This window comes from Rhineura floridana, chromosome 3 (genome assembly GCF_030035675.1).
Source record: "Rhineura floridana isolate rRhiFlo1 chromosome 3, rRhiFlo1.hap2, whole genome shotgun sequence".
Lineage (NCBI taxonomy): Eukaryota > Metazoa > Chordata > Lepidosauria > Squamata > Rhineuridae > Rhineura > Rhineura floridana.
The window spans coordinates 224110436-224136380 of record NC_084482.1 but is presented as its reverse complement, the minus strand read 5'-3'; the positions used below and the strand labels follow the sequence as shown (position 1 = coordinate 224136380).

General features: G+C 45.0%; 2 protein-coding genes across 2 annotated transcripts in view; one reads left to right on the top strand and one right to left on the bottom strand.

The window, feature by feature from the left end:
- The window catches only part of LOC133381742 (uncharacterized), a 41298-nt gene extending 37252 nt beyond the window's left edge, over window positions 1-4046 (top strand). The window contains exon 18 of the mRNA XM_061621142.1: window positions 608-4046. Coding sequence (XP_061477126.1) covers window positions 608-768 — 161 coding nt within the window. The 3' untranslated portion in view covers window positions 769-4046. The remainder of the gene's footprint in view (window positions 1-607) is intronic.
- A 317-nt stretch (window positions 4047-4363) lies between these two features.
- Window positions 4364-18116, bottom strand: LOC133381743 (zinc finger protein 345-like). The gene is made up of 5 exons (XM_061621143.1): window positions 18048-18116; window positions 14468-14553; window positions 11649-11724; window positions 11399-11509; window positions 4364-8254 (listed from the first exon to the last, which is right to left on the bottom strand). The coding sequence occupies exons 2-5, from the start codon at window positions 14486-14488 to the stop codon at window positions 6522-6524; spliced, it is 1941 nt and encodes a 646-aa protein (XP_061477127.1). The 5' UTR covers window positions 14489-14553; window positions 18048-18116; the 3' UTR covers window positions 4364-6521.
- Window positions 18117-25945: the final 7829 nt, after the last annotated feature.

Sequence of the window (25945 nt, the reverse complement as noted above, 5' to 3'; positions counted from 1 at the left end):
AACAGTTATCAAGGTATGGATTCATATTGTTATGAATTGCCTTTTATGTTTGTCTGAAAATAGTTTTAAAAACAGTATGATTTCCCACTCCCTGCCACGACAGATGTTTATTTTGTACTGTTTTCGAACATAAGGCAGAGATCTTTTCATCCAGCTGGAAATGCTTATCAAAACAAAAAATATTTCCGTAAAGTACAGATATACCATCTGATTGATGTGCAATGCATATGTCAATCTTTTTAACACCATGCAATATTAGCATGAAGTCCAGGTCTACACCCTACTTTGTTGCAGCAGAGCGACCATTGTCTGGAATCAAAGCACATGACTTCCTCCAAAGGATCCTGGGAACTCTAGTTTACCCCTTGCAGAGGTACAATTCCTAGCACCCTTACAAACTACAAGTTTCTTAAAAGTATGGCATGTATGCAGCCTTAGACATTCTCACACTGGTGAGTTGGAGACTTGGCCTACACAAAATTTCAAGCCGCCGTGGTGGGGATTGAATTGTATTCTTTACAGCACTCTTCGTCAAGTCACTCACTGTAATGCCTGCCTGCCCCTTTGTGGGCTATAGTAACGGAATGCCTTTCTTTTGTTTAAAAAGGTGAAGAATTTAAAAAACTGAGGAATGACACAGAAATGCTGAAGGACAATACGGAAAAATGGAAGGAGGAGATTTTGGAGGCACTACACCGCATAGAAAGAAAGATGGACGCTGTTCTGTCTGCTGTTGTCGTCCCTGGACCACCCGCCCGTCAGCAATGATAACAGAACGTTTGATGAACATGATTAAATGTGTAGCGATGAGGCATCAGTCCCACATAGTTACCAACTCTTGAGAGTATAAATTGCCTTTTCGTCCGTATTTGGAGTTCTGGCCTGGAGGCTCTGTGTGGTGGCTGTGTGTATAGTGAACGTTTTGTTTGGGGTAGTCTGTGTAAGGTGCCAGTTGTTACCTTCTGTGTCGTCTGTTACTACCTTGTTGTAAAATGTCCTTGCTAATAAAATGCACATTGTTCCAGCAGTTCCACCCTCTCTCTCTCTCTCTCTCTCTCTCTGTGTGTGTGTGTGTGTGTGTGTGTGTGTGAGAGAGAGAGAGAGTTTTCAAATCCCAGGCTGTAGTTCATATTATGAACGATCCCATCCTGGGCTGTCTTCTGTACCCCTGGAAATGGACTGCCTTCAAGTCGATCCCAACTTATGGCTACCCTATGAATAGGGATTTCATGGTAAGCGGGTTTCCCATTGCCTCCCCCTGAGGCTAGTCCTCCCCAGCTGGCTAGGACCTGCTCAGCTTGCCACACCTGCACAAGCCAGCCCCTTCCTTGTCCGCAAGTGCCAGCTGGGGGGCAACTGGGCTCCTTGGGACTATGCAGCTTGCCCACGGCTGCACAGGTGGCAGGGCACATAACCCCTGAGCCACTCACTGTGGGGGTGATCTTTAGCTGGCCCTTGACGCCCAGGAGACACGAGCAGGGATTTGAACTCACAGACTCTGGACTCCCAGCCAGGCTGTCCTCCCCACTGTGCTATACCAACTGTTATCTGCACCCCTTAACCAACCCTTTTAAGGAGACGGTGCCTGTGAAGGACCACAAGGGGCCACCCTGCTTCCTACCTATTTGGGTGCAGAATCAGGGCACCATTCCACAGGGGACTGTGATAGAAAACAGCTGGCGTTAGCTACAGATGGCATGAAAATGCTTCCACTCCTATAGTTGGCGTTAGCTGGATGCGTGGAATGACCTTCAAAATGCTTCAAGTCCTATAAACGGAGCTCAAGAGGGAAGAAGCCTAGTGCCAGATGGCCAAGCTAGAGTCCCTATCAAGTAAGAGTGAGAGGTCTCCTGCTGGAGGAACCTGGATGCCCAGTGAGTTGCGGTCCTTATGGGAAGGAGCTAGCCTGAGTCCCTGAAGAGAGGGTAAGTGCAGACAGGGAAGCAGACCTCATTCAGTGGGACACCTTCACCTCAACATTTATTTACCTAGAAACATAGGAAGGGAACTGCAAGAGGATTATTTTCCCCCTTCTTCATGTCTGCCCCAGATAAAGGCTGAGGTAAGAGCTGCCTGGAAAGGAACAGCCTTGCTTGAACAAGTAAAGTAAGGGCTGCACTTGCGTGTCTGCAGAGGAGCTCTTGAGTGAAATCACTGGCATGGACTGGGGCGTTTGGAGCCTGCGGTTACACCGAATAAAAGCTGAGCATTCCCTGTGGCTGTGTCCAACCGTATGAGGAGGAGAAGGGCAATGGGAACAGTAGGTTCATTTGACACAACAGCGCCCTTCAGGGCTGATTAGATTTCCTTCCTGCCTTTGGCTGCCTTCTCTCCTGCCTCCTGTGGGGGCAGTATTGCTATCTTGCTGTTTGTAATGTTTTTATAGTCTGCTTTGTTTTGCTTGAACATTGTGTAAGTTGCTTGGTGACCTTTGGGTATCAAGCGACTAATAAATCTAATAAATAATAATTTCCTCAAGAAGGAGCCCAGGGCAGCAAAGCAGTTCAGACCTAAAACTTTAGAATTCAAATCAAAACCTATTTGAAAAAAATCACATGCTCTCCCAGCTAATAATCTTTCAGGGCATGGTGGCACACCCACACATTTCAGATCACAAGGTCTGCTGGCCGCCTTTTGCCTGCCCTGCAGTTGTTTAGTGATTTGTTGTTTGTGGGAAGATCCCATGGAAAACAAAACAGTAAGATACCAATTTAAGATCCATGCCTTGCCTCCTGTGATTTTGTGGTGTGGTAGAGCCAGTGTGGTCTAGTGGTTAAGGTGTTGGACTACGACCTGGGAGACCAGGATTCGAATCCCCACACAGCCATGAAGTGACCTCGGGCCTGTCACTGCCTCTCAGCCTCAGAGGAAGGCAATTGTATACCACATCTGAACACCGCTTACCATGAAAACCCTATTCATAGGGTCGCCATAAGTCGGGATCCACTTGAAGGCAGTCCACTTCAGCGGCTCTGGAAAGATCTGAATATCGGAATGCAATCAAAAGATAGCAATAGTGCATGGATCCACGTTCTATGGAACTTTTCCCCCCCAGAAAATATTTCACGGCACAAAAAAAATGATTCAAACATGTTATTTTTTACAAGGCACCACCCACTCATAAAAATATCATTAAAAGATATTTTGCTTTCTATTGTCATTTCTTCCTGTCAAGAAGTCCTGGGTTTGACTAAACCAAAATGGCTCTGCGATGAGGAATTGTGCGAAACATCTAGTGTGGAAAAGCAGGGTAAGATCATAGCTGGGAAACAGACTGCTCTCATGAGCTGAGACAGAAGTTCCTTAGGGCTTGATTGGGACAAGCTGTGTTATCTCGTCTCAGCCTGGCACTCAAGGTCACTACCCTCAGCTAACTGCAGGAGCGCACGTAGGCCAAGGCACACAAAGGGTCCTGGAATAAATACTCCATCATCTGCTTCCTCCCAGTAACAGGCAGCAATGTGAGGCCTTTAAGTGCAAAGTTTTATGCAATTACCCTATGAAGTTGTTTTCAGCCCAATGCTCCAGCCTAACAAGATCCCTTTGAATTTTGTTTCTGTCTTCCAAGGTATCAGCTATCCCTCCCAGTTTTGTATCATCTGCAAATTTGATAAGCATTCCTTGCACCTCCTCAACCAAGTCATTAAAAAAAATGTGGAAGAGCACTAGGCCCAGGACCAAGCCCTGTGCTACCCCGCCCGTTACCTCCCTCCAGTTTGAGAAGGAACCATTTATAAACACTCTGAGTACAATTGTGTAGCCAACTGTGGATTCACCTGATAGTTGTTCCATCCAGCCCACATTTAGCTAGCTTGCTAACCAGAATATTATGAGGCACTTTGTCATTGCTGAAGTCGAGATATATTATGTCTACAGCATTCCCACAGTCTACCGGGGAGGTTACCCGATCAAAAAAAGAAATAAGATTAGTCTGGTAGGGTTTGTTCTTGACAAATCCATGTTGGCTTCTAGTTGATGCTATACTATTTTTTATTCTATACTATTTTAAAAAGGTGTTTTTAAGATGTTTTGCTTTAATGTGTTATTAAATATGGTTTATTTTAATATGATTTAAAGTCTTTTGGTTCCAAGATGTTTGAGTGCTTTTAGTGTTTTTGTTTGTCCCCGGGCACCTTCCCGGATGAAAGGTGGGTTATAAATTTAATAAATAAATAAATAGTTATACTGTATGTTTGCATGTGTAGCAATTCTCATCCAGTCAAAGCTTATTTCCTGCATGACTTTTTTTTACAGATTACAAATCACTTTCTTTGTTTCAAGTCTAAACAATCGCACTGAGCCTTTCTACAAAGGCATTACTGGATCTTAGCAATGATCACAGAAGATGAAGACAAGTTCAGTTTTATTTAGGCAAATGCTGGTCAACAGAAACTAAAATGCAAATACAAAGATAATTAGAGCATAAATCTAGAAATTCACTCAATCTCTTTGTTGTTATATGCCTTCAAGTCGATTACGACGTATGGTGACCCTATGAATCAGCGACCTCCAATAGCATGTCATGAGACACCCTATTCAGATCTTGTAAGTTCAGGTCTGTGGCTTCCTTGATGGAATCAATCCATCTCTTGTTTGGCCTTCCTCTTTTTCTACTCCTTTCTGTTTTCCCCAGCATGATTATCTTTTCTAATGAATCATGTCTTCTCATGATGTTTCCAAAGTAGGATAACCTCAGTGTCCCAATACAACACGCATGTAGGCTGCAATCTTATGCGCACTTCCCTGTGGGTGCAAGTTCCAGTATGGCTTAGGTCCAAGTAAGGATGCCGTGGATTGGCGATTATGTTTGTTTCAGTCCACTGAAAGCCTATCATGACAACCATGTAAAATATTGTATCCTTAACAAGTGCTCCACTGCAATCCACACCACTGAGCATCTCCTTCTATCTGCTTCTCCATAGATGTAACATTAAAAATAAGCATGAATCAGAAGTTGCCCAGGCTATTTTAGTGCTCTCCCACAGTGGTCAAAAGATAGATTAAAACAGAGGTGGGGAACCTCAGGTCCAGGGACCAAAATGTGGCTTTATTATTTATTTGATTTATATTCTGCACTTCCTTCTAGTAGGAGCTTCCAGGGCTCTCCCCAGACCGCACCTGTTAATGGCTCTGCTTCGCATCCCAAATGTTGTTGCCCTGGTTAGCAGGTGTCCATGAACTTTGATAATACCTTTCGTTTGTCTGAATTGAGGATAGGGACGGAGATGTGTGAGTACGTGTAGAAACTAGTCTACTATATGAAAAGTAAAAGGTAAAGGTGTACCCGCACTTGTAGTGCGAGTCGTTTCTGACTCTTAGGGTGACATCTTGCGACGTTTACTAGGCAGACTGTATATACGGGGTGGGATTGCCAGTTCCTTCCCCGGCCTTTCTTTACCCCCCAGCATATGCTGGGTACTGATTTTACCGACCACGGATGGATGGAAGGCTGAGTGGACCTCAACCCCTTTTACCGGAGATTCGACTTCCTCCTTCCGTTGGAATAGCACTCCGGCCGTGAGCAGAGCTTCGGCTGCGTTACCGCCGCTTACCACTCTGCGCTGTGGAGGATCTTATGAAAAGTAACATTTATATTAATTGTTCTGCCCACTTCTGACCCCACCCACAATAGGCATGCAGCCCTCACACGGTTACCCAGAAAGGAATGCAGCTCTCAGGCAAAAAAGGATCCCTTACTTGTGACGTAAAGCATGGACAATGTGCTGTCCTTCTGGAATAACCCATGACCTGTCTGTTATTGGCAGGATTTGCAAGAATGGCCCCACTGGAGGTAGCAAAAGGGATCTAAGGAAAAAGACATAGAAGCAGTTCTTCCCAGCATGCTGCTGTTCAGTAAAAAAGCAAAGTGGAGCTCCCATTGAAACCATCTTTAGCTGGATGGCTGCTAGACCGGTCAAAGTTTCATCAAGTTGCAGAAGAGCGAGACGGCACTGCAGGGTTTCTCCACTGGCTCTCCTGAAAGACCAGCCACAGTGGATCACTTTTTCAACTGTCTACACAGTCATTTCATCAGGATGCAGGAGAGGAAGAGACTGGACTGCAGGGCCTCTCCATCGACTCTGCTGAAAAAAACAGCAACTTTCGTTCCCTCCTCTCCAGATTTTGCCATTCCAGCTGGTTGTTACAAAAACTTCACACTCACAGAAATTCTTTCTTAATATCTTTGAATTATTTAAAGTCTACCAAAGTTTGAAGTATTATAAAGCTTCTAATGTGGTCTGATTATTTTATGCTGCCTCCCCTGTGTACATTTGTCTGTAGAAATTAAGGTGTGTGTGTTCCACCAGAAACTCTTTTTACATTCCAAACATTTATATGGTTTCTAGTGAGCTGCTTCTGAAGTTCTCTCCACACTCCAAACTTTTAAAATCTATGTTCATCATTACAAAACATTCCTAAGGTTTCTCTTCTGTGTGGATTCTTTGATGGAAAATAAATTGTGTGCTATTACTGAAGCTCTTTCCACACTCCAAGCATTTATACTGTTTCTGTATGATGGATTATCTGTGAATTCTCCGATGAGAAGAAAGGCTTGAAACCTGACTGTAGCTCTTTCCACATTCCGAACACTTAAATGGTTTCTCCCCTGAATGGATTATTTGATGTCTAGTAAGGAGTGTGCTGTCACAGAAGCTCTTTCCACACTCCAAACACTTGTAAGGTTTTTCTCCTGTGTGGGTTTTCCGATGCGATGTAAGTTGTGAGGTAGTACAGAAGCTCTTTTCACACTCCAAGCATTTATAGGGTTTCTCTCCTGTGTGGATTCTATGATGTGAAGTAAGACTTGAATTCCAGCTAAAGGTCTTTCCACATTCCAAGCATTTAAATGGTTTTGCCCCTGTGTGGATTCGTTGATGGGAAGTAAGGTGTGTTCTCTGGTGGAAGCTCTTTCCACATTCCAAGCACTTATATGGTTTCTCCCCTGAATGAATTCTCTGATGTAAAGTAAGGTTTCTGCTCTGACGAAAGCTCTTTCCACATTCCAAGCACTTATATGGTTTCTCCTCTTTGTGGATTGTTTGATGCCTATTAAGGAGTGTGCCATCACTGAAGCTTTTTCCACACTCCACACATTTATAAGGTTTCTCTCCTGTGTGTGTTCTCTGATGTAAAATAAGTTGTGTGCTATTACTGAAGCATTTTCCACACTCCAAGCATTTATATGGTTTCTGTCTCATGGAGTCTCTGTGGATCCTCCGATGTGAAGTAAGACTTGATCTCTGACTATAGCACTTTCCACATTCCAAACATTTGAATGGTTTCTCTCCTGTATGGATTATTTGATGCCTAGTGAGGAGTGTGCTATCACAGAAGCTCTTTCCACACTCCAAGCACTTAAAAGGTTTCTCTCCTGTGTGGGTTTTCTGATGAGATGCAAGTTGTGTGGTAGTACAAAAGCTCTTTCCACACTCTGAGCATTTATGTGGTTTCTCTCCTGTGTGGATCCTGTAATGTGATGTAAAATTTGAATTCCAGCTGAAGCTCATTCCACATTCTGAGCATTTAAAGGGCTTCTCCCCTGTGTGGACTCGCTGGTGAGAAGTAAGATGCGTTCTCCGATGGAAGTTCTTTCCACAATCCAAGCACTTATATGGTTTCTCCCCTGTGTGAATTCTCTGATGTAATGTAAGGTTTCTACTCTGACGAAAGCTCTTTCCACATTCCAAGCATGTAAATGGCTTCTCCCCTGTGTGGATTATTTGATGTCTAGTAAGAAGTGTGCTATCACAGAAGTTCTTTCCACACTCCAAGCACTTGTATGGTTTCTCTCCTGTATGGATCCTCTGATGTGAAGTAAGATTTGAATTCCAACTAAAGCACTTTCCACATTCCATGCACTTATATGGTTTCTCCCCTGTGTGGATCCGTTGATGGGAAGTAAGGTTTCTACTCTGACGGAAGCTCTTTCCACACTCCAAGCATTTGTATGGTTTCTCTCCCGTGTGGTTTCTGCAATGTACAACAAGGTGAGACTTAGAATTGAATGTTTTCCCACACAGAGGGCACTCATGCCTCTTTTCCCCCTTGTGATGTTCATGTTGGACTGGGATTTCATGGAAGGCATTGACATGGCGAACAATGGATTTATTCCTCAAGTTCTCTGTATGGTTTCTTTCCTGTCTCCTCGATCCATCTTGAGCATCAAAGGTCTCTTCCTCTAATTCATGCACAGTTAGTTCTGATGACACATGATCCAGTTGTCTATAATCAGAATTCTCCAGTCCATTATCTGCTGGAATAAAAAGAGAATCGTTATTAGGAGTGCAATGGAAAAATAAAAACCAGTTAGCTATTTTTTTAACTTATTTATTTCAGATATTTATATACCGCTTAATACTAAGAAAGTCTCTAAGTGCTTTACAAAATAACAAATGCGTTATGTATATATGTATGCCCTGGTCAATGGGCATTCAGGTTTCCGAGGCAGACTTAGCAAGTTTACTTAAAAGGAGAGAAAGTTTATTGGGTAACTTTCAGCCCTCAGGTGCACCCAACATAGAACAGACCGCACGTCTTGCACAGAGTGCGACCAGTTCTGAACAACCCATTGGGCACAAGAAGCACTTTTATAGGATACATGTTTACCAGCTCAAAGAGGAGATTACATAACTGATTGATTATTGTAAAGCATTAAATCATTGCAGCTATTCTATTCATCTTTGGATTAACAAGGCAACTTGCTAGAAAAGGCTACACCATGCTACTAATTACTACAAAGGATTAAGTCACCACTTAGCCCTCCAGTGATGGGGCTCTTTCCCAGGATCATACAACATAACAATAATTGATAAGCAAAGCGGCTAATTGCCTGGTGAGGCATTAACTGCTGCAAGGTCTACACTATCTGGTTAACGAGGCACCTTCCCAGCATCCCACAGCACTCTTCGGCAGAGGATCAGTCTTAGCAACCCAGATTAGACCCCAGGTGGCTCTGATCTCACATAGGCCATCCTTGACCCATCTCCTTGCATGCTTAGACGCCGAATGCTAAACTAGAAAGAACTAAGGTGGGGGGAACACAAGCCCCCCCTTGCCTACAAGCAACTATTCTGCTGGTGAAGAGGCTGAGCTTTCCCACGGGCCTTCACAATATAACAAACCGAAGAATTACATTATAGTACAAAACTTACAATATAATGCAGTAACTGTATAAAAGGTATAAACAGTGATAAACTGTATCAATGAACACTAAAGTCAGGATCATTCAGATCATGGTATTCCCGATCTCTATGTATGGATGTGAAAGTTGGACAGTGAAAAAAGCAGACAAGAGAAAAATCAACTCATTTGAAATTTGGTGTTGGAGGAGAGCTTTGCACATACCATGGACTGCGAAAAAGACAAATAATTGGGTGTTACCAGAACCATCACTAGAAGCTGAAATGATGAAACTGAGATTACCATACTTTGGAAACATCATGGGAAGTCATGATTCACTAGAAAAGACAATCGTGTTGGGAAAAACAGAAGGGGGTAGAAAAAGAGGAAGACCAAACAAGAGATGGATTGATTCCATAAAGGAAGCCACGGACCTGAACTTACAAGATCTGAAAAGGGTGGTTCATGACAGATGCTGTTGGAGGTCGCTGATTCATAGGGTTGCCATAAGTCATAATCAACTTGAAGACACAACAACAACAAAACGGTATAAAACAATAAATTTCCAAAAGTAAAAACATAGCAGCCCGTTTAGAAACATCTTAAGAGTCAGGGACTTCCCTCTTCAGCCTCTTGCTTGCAACGCCATATCTGACTCACAAAATGCAACACTCAGCCTACTAACACATATGCCCAAATTATTTTTTACATCCAACAAATCCAACAATGCCTACTACTCATCCAATACATGGACGTAATACCTCAGTTAAGGAGTCCTCCAGGAATGAAGCTCCTATTAAGAAAGGCTTAGTTTAAAAGATGAAACTGACCAATTTTGCTTTGCTATGGATAAACCTTCAAGCCTGTGCCTTTGTTTTAGGGTGAAACTGACCAGACTGTATCTTTGCTTTCCTATCAATAAAACTGATACCCCTTTGCCTTTGCTTTGGTATGGTGAAACTGACAATCCTGTGTGTTTGCTTTGCATTAAGGAGATCTCTTGCTTTCTCCCAGGGCTGGGGAGGGGAGGGAAGGATCCAATACGATTCAAAGGAGAGAGTGTGTGTAGGTGCTAGGTAGTCACACTTTAAGGCCCCTGCTGAAGCTACCCCCACCATCTATGAGCTGGTGTAGGAACCTATCCCTATCATTTCCAAGTTATTCCTACCTCTGGTACCCAAGTTTCTGTTAAAGAAGTAATGTCCAGGGATGCATGTACTTTGTTAACTGAGGTATTACTCATCCCGTTCTACTCCCACACCTTACACACATCCTCCCAAATATTCCAGTATCTCCCTCTGAATCACTAAACCACTGTCACCAATCACTCCTTACACCATTAAAAAGGTACTGCAACATCACAAGGAGACATGGAAACCATTCACTGACTGAACCACACAGAATGTCAAAACCAATTGCCACCCATCTATCACATCGATGAACTGATCCTGACGGCAATCTGACATGCACCCAAGGTTGTTACCTCCCACCCAAGGACAGATGGAACTGCATATACGCCACCCTGGTACTCACTCTCTCACCAAGGGGTGCCCTTACACCTTTCACCCTACACAAGAGGCACTCCACACACAGGCATGGAAATCCAACTTTAAATGTGGCCCTCTCTTTGTCCCATTTAAGTCTGGTTCTTGACCAGATCATGGATGAAAAGAACCTTCTTAGCACCAGATAAGAACATAAGAACATAAGAAGAGCCTGCTGGATCAGGCCAGTGGCCCATCTAGTCCAGCATCCTGTTCTCACAGTGGCCAACCAGGTGCCTGGGGGAAGCCCGCAAGCAGGACCCGAGTGCAAGCATCTTTGCCTGGAGGACTGAAAAGGCAGGTGCCTCTCATTGCCGCACAGAGGAGGGCCGGGATCTCTTCTTGATCGTCCCAGAGTGCAGGATATGGAATGGGCTCAAGTTACAGAGAGCCAAATTTTGACTGAACATCAGGGAAAACTTCCTAACTGTAAGAGCGGTACGACAACGGAACCAATGACCTAAGGAGGTGGTGGGTGTGCTCTCCAACACTTGAGGTATTCAAGAGGCAGCTGGATAGACACCTGTCAGGGAAGCTTTAATTTGGATTCCTGCATCAAGCAGGGGGTTGGACTCACTGGCCTGATAGCCCCCTTCCAACTCTACGATTCTGTGAGTCTCTGACTCAGACCACTCAACACATCTTGTTACTATGGACCTATTGCAAAGGCTTGAACACTGGGTTGGTATAAGAACTTGGGGTGGTTTTGTCCTTTGTATAAAAAAATCACTCACTGAGGGTGTTTGGACTTCCACAGGAGTCTGTTTTATCACTGGTGTTATTTATTATCTCTACGAAGTCAGTGGGAGTTGCGATGGTGGATGGCTTCAGTAGGCTCTTGATGTCTATTAAAAGAACGTACAAGTTGTTTTACTGCCAAATCAGTCCCCAGCGTGACTTTAGCTTTACTGGGTTATTGTTATCCACTCTGGAATCCTTACAGAGATCCATAGCAATATCACATAAGGGCAAAGAGATCCTTACCCAGAGAGGCCGCATTTCCGCAATTCTCCAGCTTATCACATTTGTCCACAGACATCTCCTCAAAGGACAGCAGACCCTAGAAAAAAGAAGAAAGCATTAACACAAGAACATATGAAAAGCTCTGCTGGATCCGCTCAAAGGCCCATCTATTAGGTATCCTGGTCCCAGGATGCACAGGGCCGTAGCTCAGTGGTAGAACATCTGCCTCGCCTGCAGAAGATAGGAGATATGCCATCAGGGACTGAACCCGAGGACCTTCTGGGAGAGACTCCTGCCTGAAAGCCTAGACAGCTGCTGCCAGTCAGTGCAGACAGTACTGAGCTAGACGGACCAATGGATCTGACTCAGTATAAGGCAGATTCCTGTGTTCTCACAGTAGCTCATTATGGGAAGCCCGAAAGCGGCACCCGAGTCCAACAGCACTCTCCCAACTTGTACTGAAAGCAATTTTTGTTGGTGGTCTTAAAATGTTTTTACAGCAATGCACTCCTCAAATTCTTCTTCACATCCTATATTGCCGGCTTACATTTCTTTTGTCGAAGTTTGTGTTCCTTTCTGTTCTCGGTTCGACAGGACTTCCATTATCTGAAGAAAGCCTTCTTTTCCCTAATGAGTTACACTCAAAGCACACGTGCTGGTACAAGTCCTGTACAGCTTGGGACCAGGGTACCTAAAAGATAACCTCATCCCTTATATAGCCAACCGATGAAGGAGAGGGCTTTCCTTGAAGATACCATCTCATCAGGAGGTCTGTTCTGTACGATGTAGGAACTGGACATTTAAGGCACATCAACAACATTTAAATCACTTCCAGTGCACATTTAAAGAATCCTGGGAACTATGGTTTCCCTCTGGCAGAGCTACAACTTCCCATCAACTTCAACAAACGTACAATTCCCCTGATTCTTTGAGGGGAGTCTTGTGCTTTAAATGTGCATTGGATGTGCTTTATTATTTATTTATTAGATTTTTTCCCCTCCCCCTTTCTCCCAGTTATGTTAGCATTGGAGCTGAATGCTGGCAGAAGCTGAATTGTAACAGAATCCCTGTTGAAGGAGCACACTTTATCCTGGATACAGTCACAGCGAGACTCTGGCTTTAAGCAAAAAATAAAGCTGGTGTTTAGTAAAGGAAATACATGTTGATAGGATAGATCCCTAGTTCTGGCTACTTACAGTGGGGAAGCAACAAGGCATGCTTGCTCCTGCATCTCAAGGGAAGAGAGATCCAAAAAGATCTCCTCTCCGAGTGAGGTGTGGGAAAAAGAGAGGGAACAGGAAGTGACATCAGCAAGCCTAAGAGTATCAGTCTAGCTCTGGAAGGAAGATCAACACAGGTTAAAGGGGGAAGGACAGTCTAGGAAGCATGGAGGTTCCTCTCTCTGTCTACTCTTCCCCATGCAGACACAGCAGCCTTCCGTGCAAGCTGAGTTGCTTTAGATGTATGGTGTGGATCTGCCTTTACTGTGCCAATACCTATATTGCTATCTCACACACCTTCCAGCTTACAGCTGAATGCCAAGAGGACTAAAGTAAGGACAACAGATTATTTATGTAACTTTAAAGTTGACAACGAGGACATTGAACTTGTCAAGGATTATCAATACCTCGGCACAGTCATTAAGCAAAATGGAGACAATAGTCAAGAAATCAGAAGAAGGCTAGGACTGGGGAGGGCAGCTATGAGAGAACTAGAAAAGGTCCTCAAATGCAAAGATGTATCACTGAACACTAAAGACAGGATCATTCAGTATTCCCGATCTCTATGTATGGATGTGAAAGTTGGACAGTGAAAAAAGCGGATAAGAGAAAAATCAACTCGTTTGAAATGTGGTGTTGGAGGAGAGCTTTGCACATACCATGGAAAAAAACAAATAATTGGGTGTTAGAACAAATTAAACCAGAACTATCACTAGAACCTAAAATGATGAAACTGAGGTTATCATACTTTGGACACAGCATGAGAAGACCTGATTCATTAGAAAAGACAATAATGCTGGGAAAAACAGCAGGGAGTAGAAAAAGAGAAAGGCCAAACAAGAGATGGATTGATTCCATCAAGGAAGCCGCAGACCTGAACTTACAAGATCTGAACAGGGCGGTTCAAGACAGATGCTTTTGTAGGTCGCTGATTCACAGGGTCACCATAGGTCGCGATCGACTTGAAGGCACATAACAACACTACTCCTCCTCTTTAAGGGTATAGAGGCCATGCAGAGCACCACCACAGTCTCTGGAAAAGTAGAAAGGTCTTTCCCTACACCTGCTACCTGACCCTCCCTTTTAACTACAGGCTGAACTCGGGCCTTCTGCATGCAAAGAGCCAGGCTCCACCACTGGCCTATATAGCTCTAGCACTGAGCCTGTGATAGGACTGTGGGTAGGTTTGCTTCATGCATCTTCCCCATCATGCTCAGCATTTCAAAAAATTGCCTGCTGGTGGAAACTGGTCCACGTGTCTCCAACAGGGCACAAAGGAGGGCAGATGCTGCTGCTAAGGAAGGTCTTGCATGGATTTCCCCAGAAAGTTTCCAGAAAGTTGCCTTATATTGAGTTAGACCATCGGTCCGTCTTACTGACTGGCAGCGGCTCTCCAGGGTTCAGTCAGAGGATCTCTCCCAGCCCTCCCTGTGCCATAGGGGCACTGGTCTTCTGTATCTTTAAAAGTTGTGCAGGGGGAGGGGAGAATTCCACCTTGTGGTTTTTCCCATTACAGTATTGCAAGAACACCTGCACTTGGCTGACTTTCTCTTCTCCTAAAGAGACAGGATCAGTCTCAAGCCAGGAACCTGGCAACCCTAATCCCCACCCCCAACTTACCTGGGCAGGCTGCACTGTCATTGTTTTTTCTTCTTCTCCTTTATGAGGAGACAATGCAGAAGGCGACACCGGAGCTCTTCCACTTCCTACAAAGGTAACAGGAAGATTTATCCTTCATGTGTTTAGTATATCTCTTCCTTCTACAAGCTGCACCTGCCTTCCTGTTTCCTCACACAATGCTACCCAATGACACACACACGGGTCTGACTCTGAGGACTCCACTGTAAAAGACTCTGGAAGACCTGAGACACCTTCACAGTAAGAAATTCCTGAAGAAGGTCGGGTTGATCTAAGCAGAGAACCATCAGGGCAAATCAGGGAATAGGGAATCAGCCTGTGCTGGATGGGGTTACACTCCCCCTGAAGACACAGGTTCACAGTTTGGGTGTGCTCCTGGACTCAGCTTTAAATTTGGAGGCCCAGGTTTCTGCGGTGGCCAGGAGTGCTTTTGCACAATTAAAATTAGTGAACCAACTGTGCCCGTTCCTTGAGCCGTCTGATCTGGCCATGGTAACACATGCCTTAGTTACATCCCATTTAGATTACTGTAACGCGCTCTACGTGGGGCTGCTTCTGAAGACTGTTCGGAAACTTCAGTTGGTGCAATGAGCTGCAGCCAGAATGTTAACTGGGGCTGGTTACAGGGACTATATGACTCCCCTGTTACAAAAGCTCCACTGGTTGCCACTCTGTTTCCAGACACAATTCAAAGGTGCTGGTGATGGCCTATAAAGCCCTATATGGCTTAGGTCCAGGCTATCTGTCAGACCATATCTCCCTATATGAGCCTGCCCGGGCCCTGAGATCCTCAGGAGAGGCCCTTCTCTCAATACCCACGTCCTCACAAGCACGACTAGTGGGGACGCAAGATAGGGCCTTTTTGGTGGCTGCCCCAAGGCTTTGGAATTCCCTTCCTAGGAAGGCAAGAATGGCCCCCTCCTTGCAGTCCTTCCGTCAGCAGGTAAAGACTTTATTCCAACAAGCCTTTGGAACTGAAAGCTGTTAAGGACAGGGCTTGAAGGCTGCTGCATTGCTATTGTCTAACTGTATTATTTTAAACTGAGTTTGAATTATTTCAACTGTATATATGAATGGTTTTAATACTGTAAATAGTTTAATTCGATTTTAATCTAGACTTTTGTATGTTTTTAATTATATGTGTGCTTTTATCTGGAAGCCACCGTGAGTTCCAGTTTTGGAAAAAGGACGGGGTAAAAATAATGATGATAATAAATAAATAAATAAATCTCGCAGCACAGGTCGTGCTAATAAAGAGGCTGCACCTGCTTCTATTGCTGTAAAAGGGCTCAGGGAGGTATCCAAATGCATTTGCTTCATTAGTGCAAGGACTGACACTTCTCCACTCTGCTCCCTTAATCTGCTACAGAGGGTTGGAGGAACCCCCAGAACAGATTTAGGGGATGTGTGGGGGTGGAGAGGGGGGAAGTTCCATTGCACAAGCATAAACCCTGGCACAAATGATAAAATCCCACCCACCCAATATTAGTAGAGACCTTATCCCAGTCTGTGTCTGTATTGGAATTGCTTTTCAAATATGTTTTTACAGCTTTTTAAAAAGAGATTTTTTAAAGATTTGTTTTAATATGTTTTTATGATGTTTGCCGTTTAGAGGCACATGTTACCAAATTTTTCCAAGCTACACAGGAAGTGGATTGGACTGTAAAAGACCAACCTAAATTGTGTTTGCATTCTGACAAATTTGTAGGGCAGTTCAATATCTCAGAGAGAAGGTCAGGTCTCCTGCTCCCTTGGTGCATTCACTATAGCTGCCCAATTTCCCTGCTTTTTAAAGTTTGATAGAAATAGCTGTGGGCTATAGGTATGTTCTTAAACCGCAAGGTTTTTTGCCTATTAGTGAATATATGTTAATGTCTGTTTTAAAGATGTTTCAGAGTGTTTTTAGTGTTTTTGTTTGCCGCCCTGGGCTCCTACTGGAAGGGTGGGATATAAGTTTTAATGAAACCTGAAGACCTGGCTCTTCAGGTAGGCCTTTGGGGTGGGTTAAGTTTTAGTGACATTGTTGGAATTTTAAGGTTTTAATGCAAATTATATGTTTTTGGCAGCAGGGTCCCTGTGTCGCCCAGAGTGGCTGGTTATCCAGCCAGATGGGCAACTAATAAATTTAATAAATAAATAAATAAATGAATCTGGTTGCCCACTGTGAGAACAGAATGCCGGGGGAGGGGCCATGGCTTTGCATGCAGAAGATCCCAGGTTCAAACTCCAGCAGCATCTCCAGGTAGGGGGGTCAGAGACCCCTTGCCTGAAACCCCGAAGAGCCACTTCCAGTCACTATAACACTAAGGTAGATGAAGCAAATGGTTTGATTTGGTATATGTTGTCCCTGGAGACAATGGTGACTTAACTTGGGACCTTCTGCATGTAAGGCAGATTCTCTACCGCTGAACTACGGCCCTTCCCTGAAAGGTCTTCTGTGAATTTGTCTGCTGGGTCATTTGTTCATGCGCTTGATGGACAGCAACATCTCCCTGCAGGATGTGAACTGGAAATGCCAGTTCTATCTTGTTGTACACCGCCCTGAGAGCTTGTTGCTATAGGGCGGTTTAAAAGTGTAATTAAATAAATAAAATAAATGCCAGAGATTGGAACTCAGATCTTCTGCATGTAAAGATGCCCTATCCTGAGCAATGTTTTATTGTTATCATCATCATCATCATCATCAGCATCAGTAGTAGTAGTAGTAAGATGTTTGAAGCTTTTTTAAAAATGTTTTTAAAGTTGTTTTTTTTTAATGTATTTTAAAGTCTGTTTTTATGATGTTTTAAAGTGTTTTTAGTGCTTTTGTTTCTGCCCTGGGCTGCTGCTGGGAGGAAGGGCAGGATATAAATCAAATAATAAATAAATAAATGTTTATCCTTCTACATGAAAGTACAAAAAAAAATTGGATACCTTCACCAAATTTCAGAACTGAATCCAGAAACTCTTCAACAAAGCTTCATTCAAACACAGCCAGCTATTGACAATATCTCTGCAGGCCAGACTTTTTAAATTCCTCCTGACTGCAAACCACTTTCTGATTTTTAAAATACATTTATACTGGGGGGGGGGGCATAAAATATTGGCACATGGTTGCGTACTACTAAGTTCCACTCAGAAACGGCCCACTGAAATGAATGGACCTAAGTTACTCTTCCCTGACTTCAATAGGACTATTCTGGGTAGGGCTAGCACAGGATACAACCCGCAGCTTCTAATTGACAGAAAACTGACAATTACTGGAAGCCTGGCAAACTTTTCTTTTTTCTTTTTTGCAACCCGAGTGTGCTTAAGACGTTGCTGGACCCCAATTCCCATGACCGTTGGGCCATGCTGCCTGGGCGGATGGGAGTGGCAGTCCGATCACGCCCGGAATGCACACAAAGGCTGCCCACAAACCTGCCTCCTTCTCCTGGGCCTGCGCCCTCCTGTTGTCTGCCACGCCGGGGGGGGGGGTCGACCCTGGGACCTTGCGCGCGTGCCTCTGTGCCAAGCCCCCTCCCTCTGCGGTGGGGCAGCCTCTCCCTCCGGTGCAAGCGCACCTGCCCCGCTTTGCACTCACCAAATCCTTCCAAGAATTGGGGCGGGAGGGTAGGCGAGGGGGTGTGGGGAGGCGAGAGGAAGTGACTGGCCACGGGCCACACCCCCGTGTCCTCTCTAGGAACGCAAGCAGCGAGTTTTCCCGCCTAGAGAGTCCTGAGAGAGAGAGAGAGAGAGAGAGAGAGAGAGAGCCGATTCCTAGAGAGAGCGAACAGCCTGGAGGAGCCCCGCCCCGTGGGAAAGGAGCCGAGGATTTTCTCACGCGTCGGGCCGGGGAGCGTCGGGGTCGGAGAGTGCCAGGCCCTCCAGGCGAGCAGGTAGGCAGACACGGAAGGCCTTGAGCCGCACTCGCCGAAGGAAGGGCGCCTTGTCGGCGGCCCAGCGGGGCTCTTCCCCCGCGGCTGGGAGCCTCTCGGCTTCCCTTTGCTGAGCTGGGCCGGAGGAAGCCGAACCATGCCGAGCCCGCCGCTCGTCCGCCCCTTCACGCCGGGGTTGGTTCTAAGGAGCACCGAGGCAGCGTCAGGAATTTTTGCGCAGCGTGCAACAAGGGTCTTTTCCTTTGCTTTTTGCACACACTTATATCCCACCTTTCCGGATCTCAAGCCTACCGACGTGGCTTATAAGTCATAGCCAATGACATTTAAAAAAACAAAAAAAACCCCATTATAAATAGTACCATATCAAAACACATTGGTATTGTTACCACGTGGTTGCAGTAGTGTAGCGGGAAATCCAGAAGTGCAGGGTCCCCTCATGATAGTCATGCCATATCCCCTCACTCGCTTGCTTGCTCTCCATCGTCACCTCCACACTCCTCACTGCTTCCCTAGAAGCCAATCAGCATGGAAGGGGAGTGTGTTAACTACTGTGAAGAGTCTTCTCAGTGGCTCTCATATCTCCTTTCGCTCTGATTGGCTCCAATCAGCAGGAAAGGACATGGAAGCATGTTAGAAGACTCTCTGCAGTGGCCAACACACTCCCCTTTCATGCTGATTGGCTCATAAGATCCTGGAGACATAGGGACCCTGCTCCCAAAAAAGTAAGGGGTCTAAGACCTCCTGAGACCCTGGACGACTGCACTCTTGTGTGGTAGATCACCGTGTGGTGGGTGGGGAGGAGGTAGTCTAGCTGGAGGTGATCTTCCCCTGCCTTCCTCTCGCTCTCCTGGAGTCTTTCCCACAGAACATTATGGTGGATCACTTGCACTTAAAAGGGAAGTACTCCTTCGAATCGCATATATGTAACAGCTCTGGCAGCAGATCTGACAGAGACGCACAGTTGCCCTCCCAGCTGATGGTCATTTGTTTTGTGCTGGGCTGTGGGGGTGGAAAGGCTGAGGGACTCCAGCAGAGAGTTGGGTTCCCAATAAATTGCTGGCATAGGATCTGGAGTTTCTGTGTGGTTGGGCATATGGGATTTAAGAAGGAGCCAGGTAGTTTTTTAAAAAGAAAAGAAATGGGAAACTAAGACAAATATTGGTTCCTTTAATATCTCCATGACCTTCTGTTAATTGTATGTTGTGGGACTAATTTCTTGACTAGCTTGAGGGCCAGCAGTGTGCTGGCTGTTTGTGCAGTGGGGGGGGGGGAAGGAGAAGCATAGACTAAGCCCTGCATCTAGCTCAGTTTTATCTACCCTGTCCCAGGCTATGGTCTGAAGGCACATGAGCCCAGCACCCTGCTGAAGCTGAGCAGGGTCAGGTCTGGTCAGTGCCTGGATGGGAAACTGCCTGGGAACCATATGTGAGCCGCCTTGGGATTCATGGAAAAAGAAAGGCGGGGTATAAATGTAATAAATAAATAAATGCACTCTTCATGTACTCAAGTACATGAAAGGTTGTCACACAGAGGAGGGTGGGGATCTCTTCTCAAACATCCCAGAGTGAAGGACATGGAATAATGCGCTCAAGTTGCAGGAAGCCAGATTTCAACTGGACATCAGGAAAAACTGTTAGAGCCACACGACAATGGAACCAATGACCTAGAGAGGAAGTGGGCTCTCCGACACTGGAGGCCTTGAAGAGGCAGCTGGATGGCCATCTGTCGGGAATGATTTGATTTGGATCCCTGCATTGAGCAGGGGGTTGGACTTGATGGCCTTATAGGCCCCTTCCAACTCTATGATTCTATGAAATAAATACACTGACTGTCAGTGGCTGTCCAGGATTTCAGGCAGGACTCTCACCCAGCCTGACCTGGAGATGCTGCCATTGGGGATTGAACCTGGGACCCTCTGCCTGCAAAGTGCTCAGCTGCTGGACTATGAACATAGGATGCTGCCTTATAGTGATTGATGCCCCAACCCTTTGCCCTGCCCAATTTTTGTCCCTGTCCACCAATTAAAAACTGTCTCGCTACCCTCCTGTTAGGAGGTATCAATAACCATGACACATTAATAAAGTGCCTGCTTTTCAACTATTTAAAACTTGGAATGTATCCCAGCATGAGCATCAGAATTGCTGTGATTTATTTATTTATTTGTTTATGCATAAATGTAAATGTACTGCCTTCAAGTCGATTCCCACTTATGGCGACCCTATGAAGAGGGTTTTCATGAGGCTGAGAGGCAGTGACTGGCCCAAGGTCACCCAGTGAGCTTCATGGCTGTGTGGGGATTCGAACTCTGGTCTCCCAGGTCGTAGTCCAGCACCTTAACCCAGCCTTTCCCAACCAGTGTGCCTCCAGATGTTGTTGGACCACAACTCCCATCTTACCTGACCGTTGGCAATGCTGGCTGAGGCTGATGGCAGTTGTGGTCCAACAACATCTGGAGGCACACTGGTTGAAAAAGGCTGCCTTAACCACTACACTGGCTCTCTATTTAGGCATACATGTTGTAAAACTTCAATTACGTTTAACCCCTGCTTCTGAAATACCAGGCCTGGTCTCACGCTGAATGTAGTTTTGCCAGCCTAAGAGCAACAGATGAAAACCCAGCAGTCATATAAGTAATTCACAACTCATGAAATTCAACTGCTTTGCCGGAATGAAGGTTGGAGTTGAAGGTGACAAGGGCTCTTCTATGTATCACACCTAGGTGGCAGGCAGTTATGAAACAGAGTAGGCCTTTCCAAGCATGGCAGTACAATTATGGGGAAAGTTTCACTTGTTGATATTCTATGTGTATGGCAATTTATCACTTTGGTATGACTCCTGACTTATTTTGGAGCCCTCCAACTTTTGCAAAAGAGGGTAAACATTTGCAAAAGACGTAAAGTGCATGCAACTCTTATGCAATTTTTTTTCTGAGTACAGCAGAGGGCCCAATCTACACAGAGTATACTGGGCCCAGAAAATCCTGTTGTCACCCATTATCTGGAGGAGCCCTTAGTCTATTTTATTTATCAATTATTGGATCTGAGCTACAGTGTTTTACGAAAGAGTATCTGTCTAACTTCTCTAATTACTTTGCAAAAATATTTATGAACAAATAATTCTCCATGCATTTTTGCATTCGAAGTACTTGTCACTAAATGCCAGGAACCAGAAATGTAGCTAGAGATACAATTTCTCCTGCAGAATCGTCTCACATAATTGGGAACACAGAAGAGATTTCACCTTGCACTTGCTAAGGGATGTCTCTGAATATCTGTCTAACAAGAATCAGATTTCTGCTTTTGTTTTTGTTAAATATGCCTTTGTATTTAGATCAGGCCTCAGCACAATAATGTAGCACTTGGGCATGAAGATGCAGCCCAGAAGGCCAGCACTGGAGGCCAAGATGGAGAAGACCTGCACGGCTACCATATATTTCCCCTTCGTGCTCAGGTAGGTGGGCACAAAGGAGACCCAAACACTGCAGAAGACCAGCATGCTGAAGGTGATTAGCTTGGCTTCATTGAAGGCCCCAGGCAGCTTTCTGGCTAGGAAAGCCACCGTGAAACAGATGACAGCCAGGAAGCCCATGTAGCCAAGGGCACCATAAAACATGGCAACAGACCCTTCGTTACATTGCAAGATGATGTGTCCAGGCTGGGAGTGCATATCGGAATCTGGGAATGGGGGAGAGATGCCCAGCCAGATGGTGCAGATGACAACTTGGACACTGGAACAGGAAATGATAATAGAATTGGCCAGACCCTTCCCCAGCCATCTCCTCGCTCTGTTCCCTGGCTTTGTCGCCAGAAAAGCCAGCACCACAGTGATGGTTTTGGCCAAGACCGAAGAGACGGCAACTGAGAAGATGATGCTGAAGGCTGTTTGTCGGAGAAGGCAGGTCATTTTCCTTGGTCGGCCAATGAAGAGGAAGGAAGACAAAAAGGAAAGCAGGAGGGAGACGAGGAGGATGTAGGAGAGGTCCCGGTTGTTGGCTTTGACTATGGGAGTGTCTAGGTACTGAATGAAGATTGCTAAAACGAAGCCTGTAATTAAGGACAAGAAAAGGGCAAAGGAAGCCAGAATGATCCCCAAATGTTCCTTGTAAGCCAGGAAGGTGATAATTTTGGGCACACATCCAACTCGGTCCTTGTTTGGATGTTGACTCTCTGGACATTTGATGCAAAGATCTGCATCTGCAAAGAAGAAGAGTAATATCTTCCTGATGTCCATCTGTCCTGCTTTTCATTTACAGAAAGAACTACCAAACTGGTTCATGCTCTTAAGAAAACATCTACTAATAATGTTACTATTCAAGGAAAACCTGGGGGAGCAGGTATGTCTTCACATGATGGTAAAAACACTTCACAGTGCTCATATGATCTCAACAAGGGCACTACAATGGGTATGGTTTTCCTTTGCACCTCACAATTGCCCTCCCAGGTGGTTTAGGCCCATCCATTTTCTCACCCTAAGGTCCCCCAGTCATTCCTGCTCCAGGCTGGACAGATATATATTGAATTACTTCTAGCCTAGGTTTCCAAGCAGCTTTTGAACTGACATCATAAGCCATTATCATGACAAAAATGTGATATATGGAACAGTTATAAAATAAATGAAACTAAGGACTGAACTCAGGCCCGTCAGTCTTTTGCTTGAGCTACTAGTCAAAAGGGATTGTGGGCCATCTAGTTCTATTTCCTGCAAGAACCGACAAACAGAAACAAAAAACATGCAAAAATTGTATTATGTTCCGTGATGTAAAAAGCGACTGATAAAAGCGTGAAAACTAAACTGAGAAGTCCAGGCTCTCCTACAAGCCAGTCCCTGATGAAGCATGCCCATTTCTCCTCCTCCTGCTAAATATGCTCCGCACAGACTCCAGTATGAGTCTCCACAGAGTATTCACTAATGTTGAGTGAAGGGAGGAATGCTAGAACATGGAGACCCCTTTCCTGAGAAGTCGATCCCATAATAAGGCCCTTAATGTCCGCTATGACACTCATTGTAAGTTGAAGTTCATGGTGCCTCTTGTGTGAAGCTTGGCTAACACTCTTCTGCACTCGTTTTCTGGGCTCCCTTTGGGAGGAAGGGCGGGATACATATTTAATACATAAATAAGTTTGTGCTGTCCAGTGCCCAGTTTTGAGGATTTTTTGCAACTGTGCAGGCTTCTAAATGTCATGAAATATGACTTTACGCAAGAAACTGTGCATGCACACACAAGGAAAATGCAGAAGTCTATTGAACTGGCATGCATTCTGCATGTGAATTATAATCACACATCACTGGACAGTTCTATATTCCCCTTTTAGAAAGTCCATGATAGCTGAGTGAAGTTTTGCCCAAAGGCGCCCCTTTCCACTGGAGTCACCCACCTTCGTCAGTGGACATGGTCCCTTCCGCACAGGGAAGGCAGTCGTAGCAGCAAAGTGGATTTCCTTCTTGAACCACCTTGATGAATCCGGGGCGGCAGCTTTCCACACACCTGGAAGGAGGCAGGGTCTAAGCATAAAGACAAGGAGGATCAAGGAAAATGTGTTGGGGATGCTTTAGCTATGAAAATTTTGAGATGCAGGGTTTGGAAGAACCCAGGGGGATCTCTACTTGTGGGTTTAACTTGAAGCCTGATTGTGTTTTAAATTGTTTTTAAAAGATGTGTTTTAAATTTGTATATTGTTTTTAATGTTTTTAGTTACTGTAAACCGCCCAGACAGCTTTGGCTATGGGGCGGTGTATAAATACAATAAATAAATAAATTAATACTGGCTGGGAGAGCAATTGCTTTCAGTTTATATTAAAAGGCAAATCTACCTAACCATGGTCCTTATCCGGACCGCAAAATGGTTTTTGTGGCCTCCCAAAGGTCCCCAATTTGTCATATTTAAGTCCCCTGCACATGCCTGAAATGAATGAATAAATAACTGGCAAAATGGTGCCCCCCCCCAAATCAGTGTTTGAACTAGACCTGGGACAGTTTTTCCATCCAATCTGTTTTCATTCATCAAAGGTGGGGGGAGAGGGAGAGATGATATATTCTCAGAAGTTGGGGTATGGTGAATTTTCCTTGAAGGGTTCAAGTGAGGGGTGGGGTCAGCTGTCATCCATGCACGTGAAGCTCTCCCCTCCCTTTCCTAGAATGTGGCTGTGAAATGACAGTAGACAACATTGGTTCCTAGGAGCATTTCAGAAAACTCAGCCAGCCAGAACGCTGCTGGAAGTCTCACTCTGCTGCAGATATGAGGATTTTTTTTATAGTTTATATGCGGCAGGGCCTGGGGGAGCTCTTGGTCATCTAGATACTAAGGGAAGCAATCCCCTAGCAGTTTCTTCTCCCCAAACTCTTGAATCCACTGACCCACTGATAGAACTTGAAGAACTGCTGAACATTTGAGTGGACAGGTATTGGAAGGCAGCTTTAAACAGAGCATGATTCACTTGTTAGAGATGAAGGGATGGGAAATACAATAAAGTGAGACATGATTCCGCCCCCCACCTGGTTGAGCCATTTGGGCCACACAATGGCCTCCTGGTTGATGGTGAACTGTAGGTCTGGAGATCCCTGTCTGTAAAAAGTCCCAAACTTCACCCTGAGGACGGACCTATTGGGAAACACCACCCAGTTCACAATGTCTAAGTCGGCTGCGGGTTCCCCGTTCTCATCCAAATATACTCCAGCCATTGACGAATTTGAATACTGGGGGGTTCTTAGGAAAGGGTGTAGCTGAAAGAGAAAGAGCAGCATTTAGAATACAGGTAGCCACACTGCTTATCCAGTTCTTCCTATTATGTGCAGGGCTGGCACCAGGCATGAGTGGGCCCTTGGGCACCAGGATTCAGTGTGCTCTTGGCTCCCAGGCAACACCCCCTCTGACACAGCTGGTGTGGGCTTAAATAGCAGTTCCATATGGTTAATATGCACACCTGCCATAACCCAAGATGGCGGCAGGGGCATCCACCCCTGCTGACATGGCAAAGCAGGGGGTGTAGGTTCTATTTAAGCCCACACCAGCTGCATGGGGCAGGGTTACCTGGGGGTGTGGAGCCCCCACTCCATTATCCATACTAATATTGGGCATGATTTGCAGCCTGCGGTAAGCCTATAAAATTAGGAGGGGCCCTTCTGAACTAGAGGGGCCCTTGGGCCTGTGCCTGGCCTGACCATCCACTGGTGCCAGACCTGATTTTGTTTTCTTGGGGTTGGTTGCAAGTAGGTGTATGCTTTTCAAAACATTTGCTACATTGAGACTCCCAATGGGACTTACTGCCAGGTAAGTAAGCCTAGGCTGCCATCCTGTATATACTTACCTGGGAGTATGTCCCATTAAACGTAACAGGACTTCTGGCTAGACCTGCATAAGCAGTGCTGTAAAATATTGTATTTTTGTTAAGTATGGCTGAGACATCAGAATTTCTTGCCTCAGCATCAAATTGTACAGGTTGATTTAAAATATTTTCCCAACACACGGCTCTTATCTACTCTCCGTAAAAATAAATATAAGGAATTCTGATATATAAAAAGTGAATTGTTTTTTCAAAAAGTGTTCCTACTTTTTGAAATTTTCATTTAACAAGGTTTGTATACTGCTTCATCAGCAGAATCCTC

Excerpts from the sequence above, each read along its gene's own strand:
- LOC133381743 (XM_061621143.1), bottom strand. The coding sequence starts at position 14,488 with ATGACAGTGCAGCCTGCCCAG. Across the intron at positions 11,725-14,467 it reads TGACAGTGCAGCCTGCCCAG|GGTCTGCTGTCCTTTGAGGA; the intron begins GTAAGTTGGGGG and ends TCTTTTTTCTAG. Across the intron at positions 8,255-11,398 it reads TGGAAGTCCAAACACCCTCA|CAGATAATGGACTGGAGAAT; the intron begins GTGAGTGATTTT and ends TTTTTATTCCAG.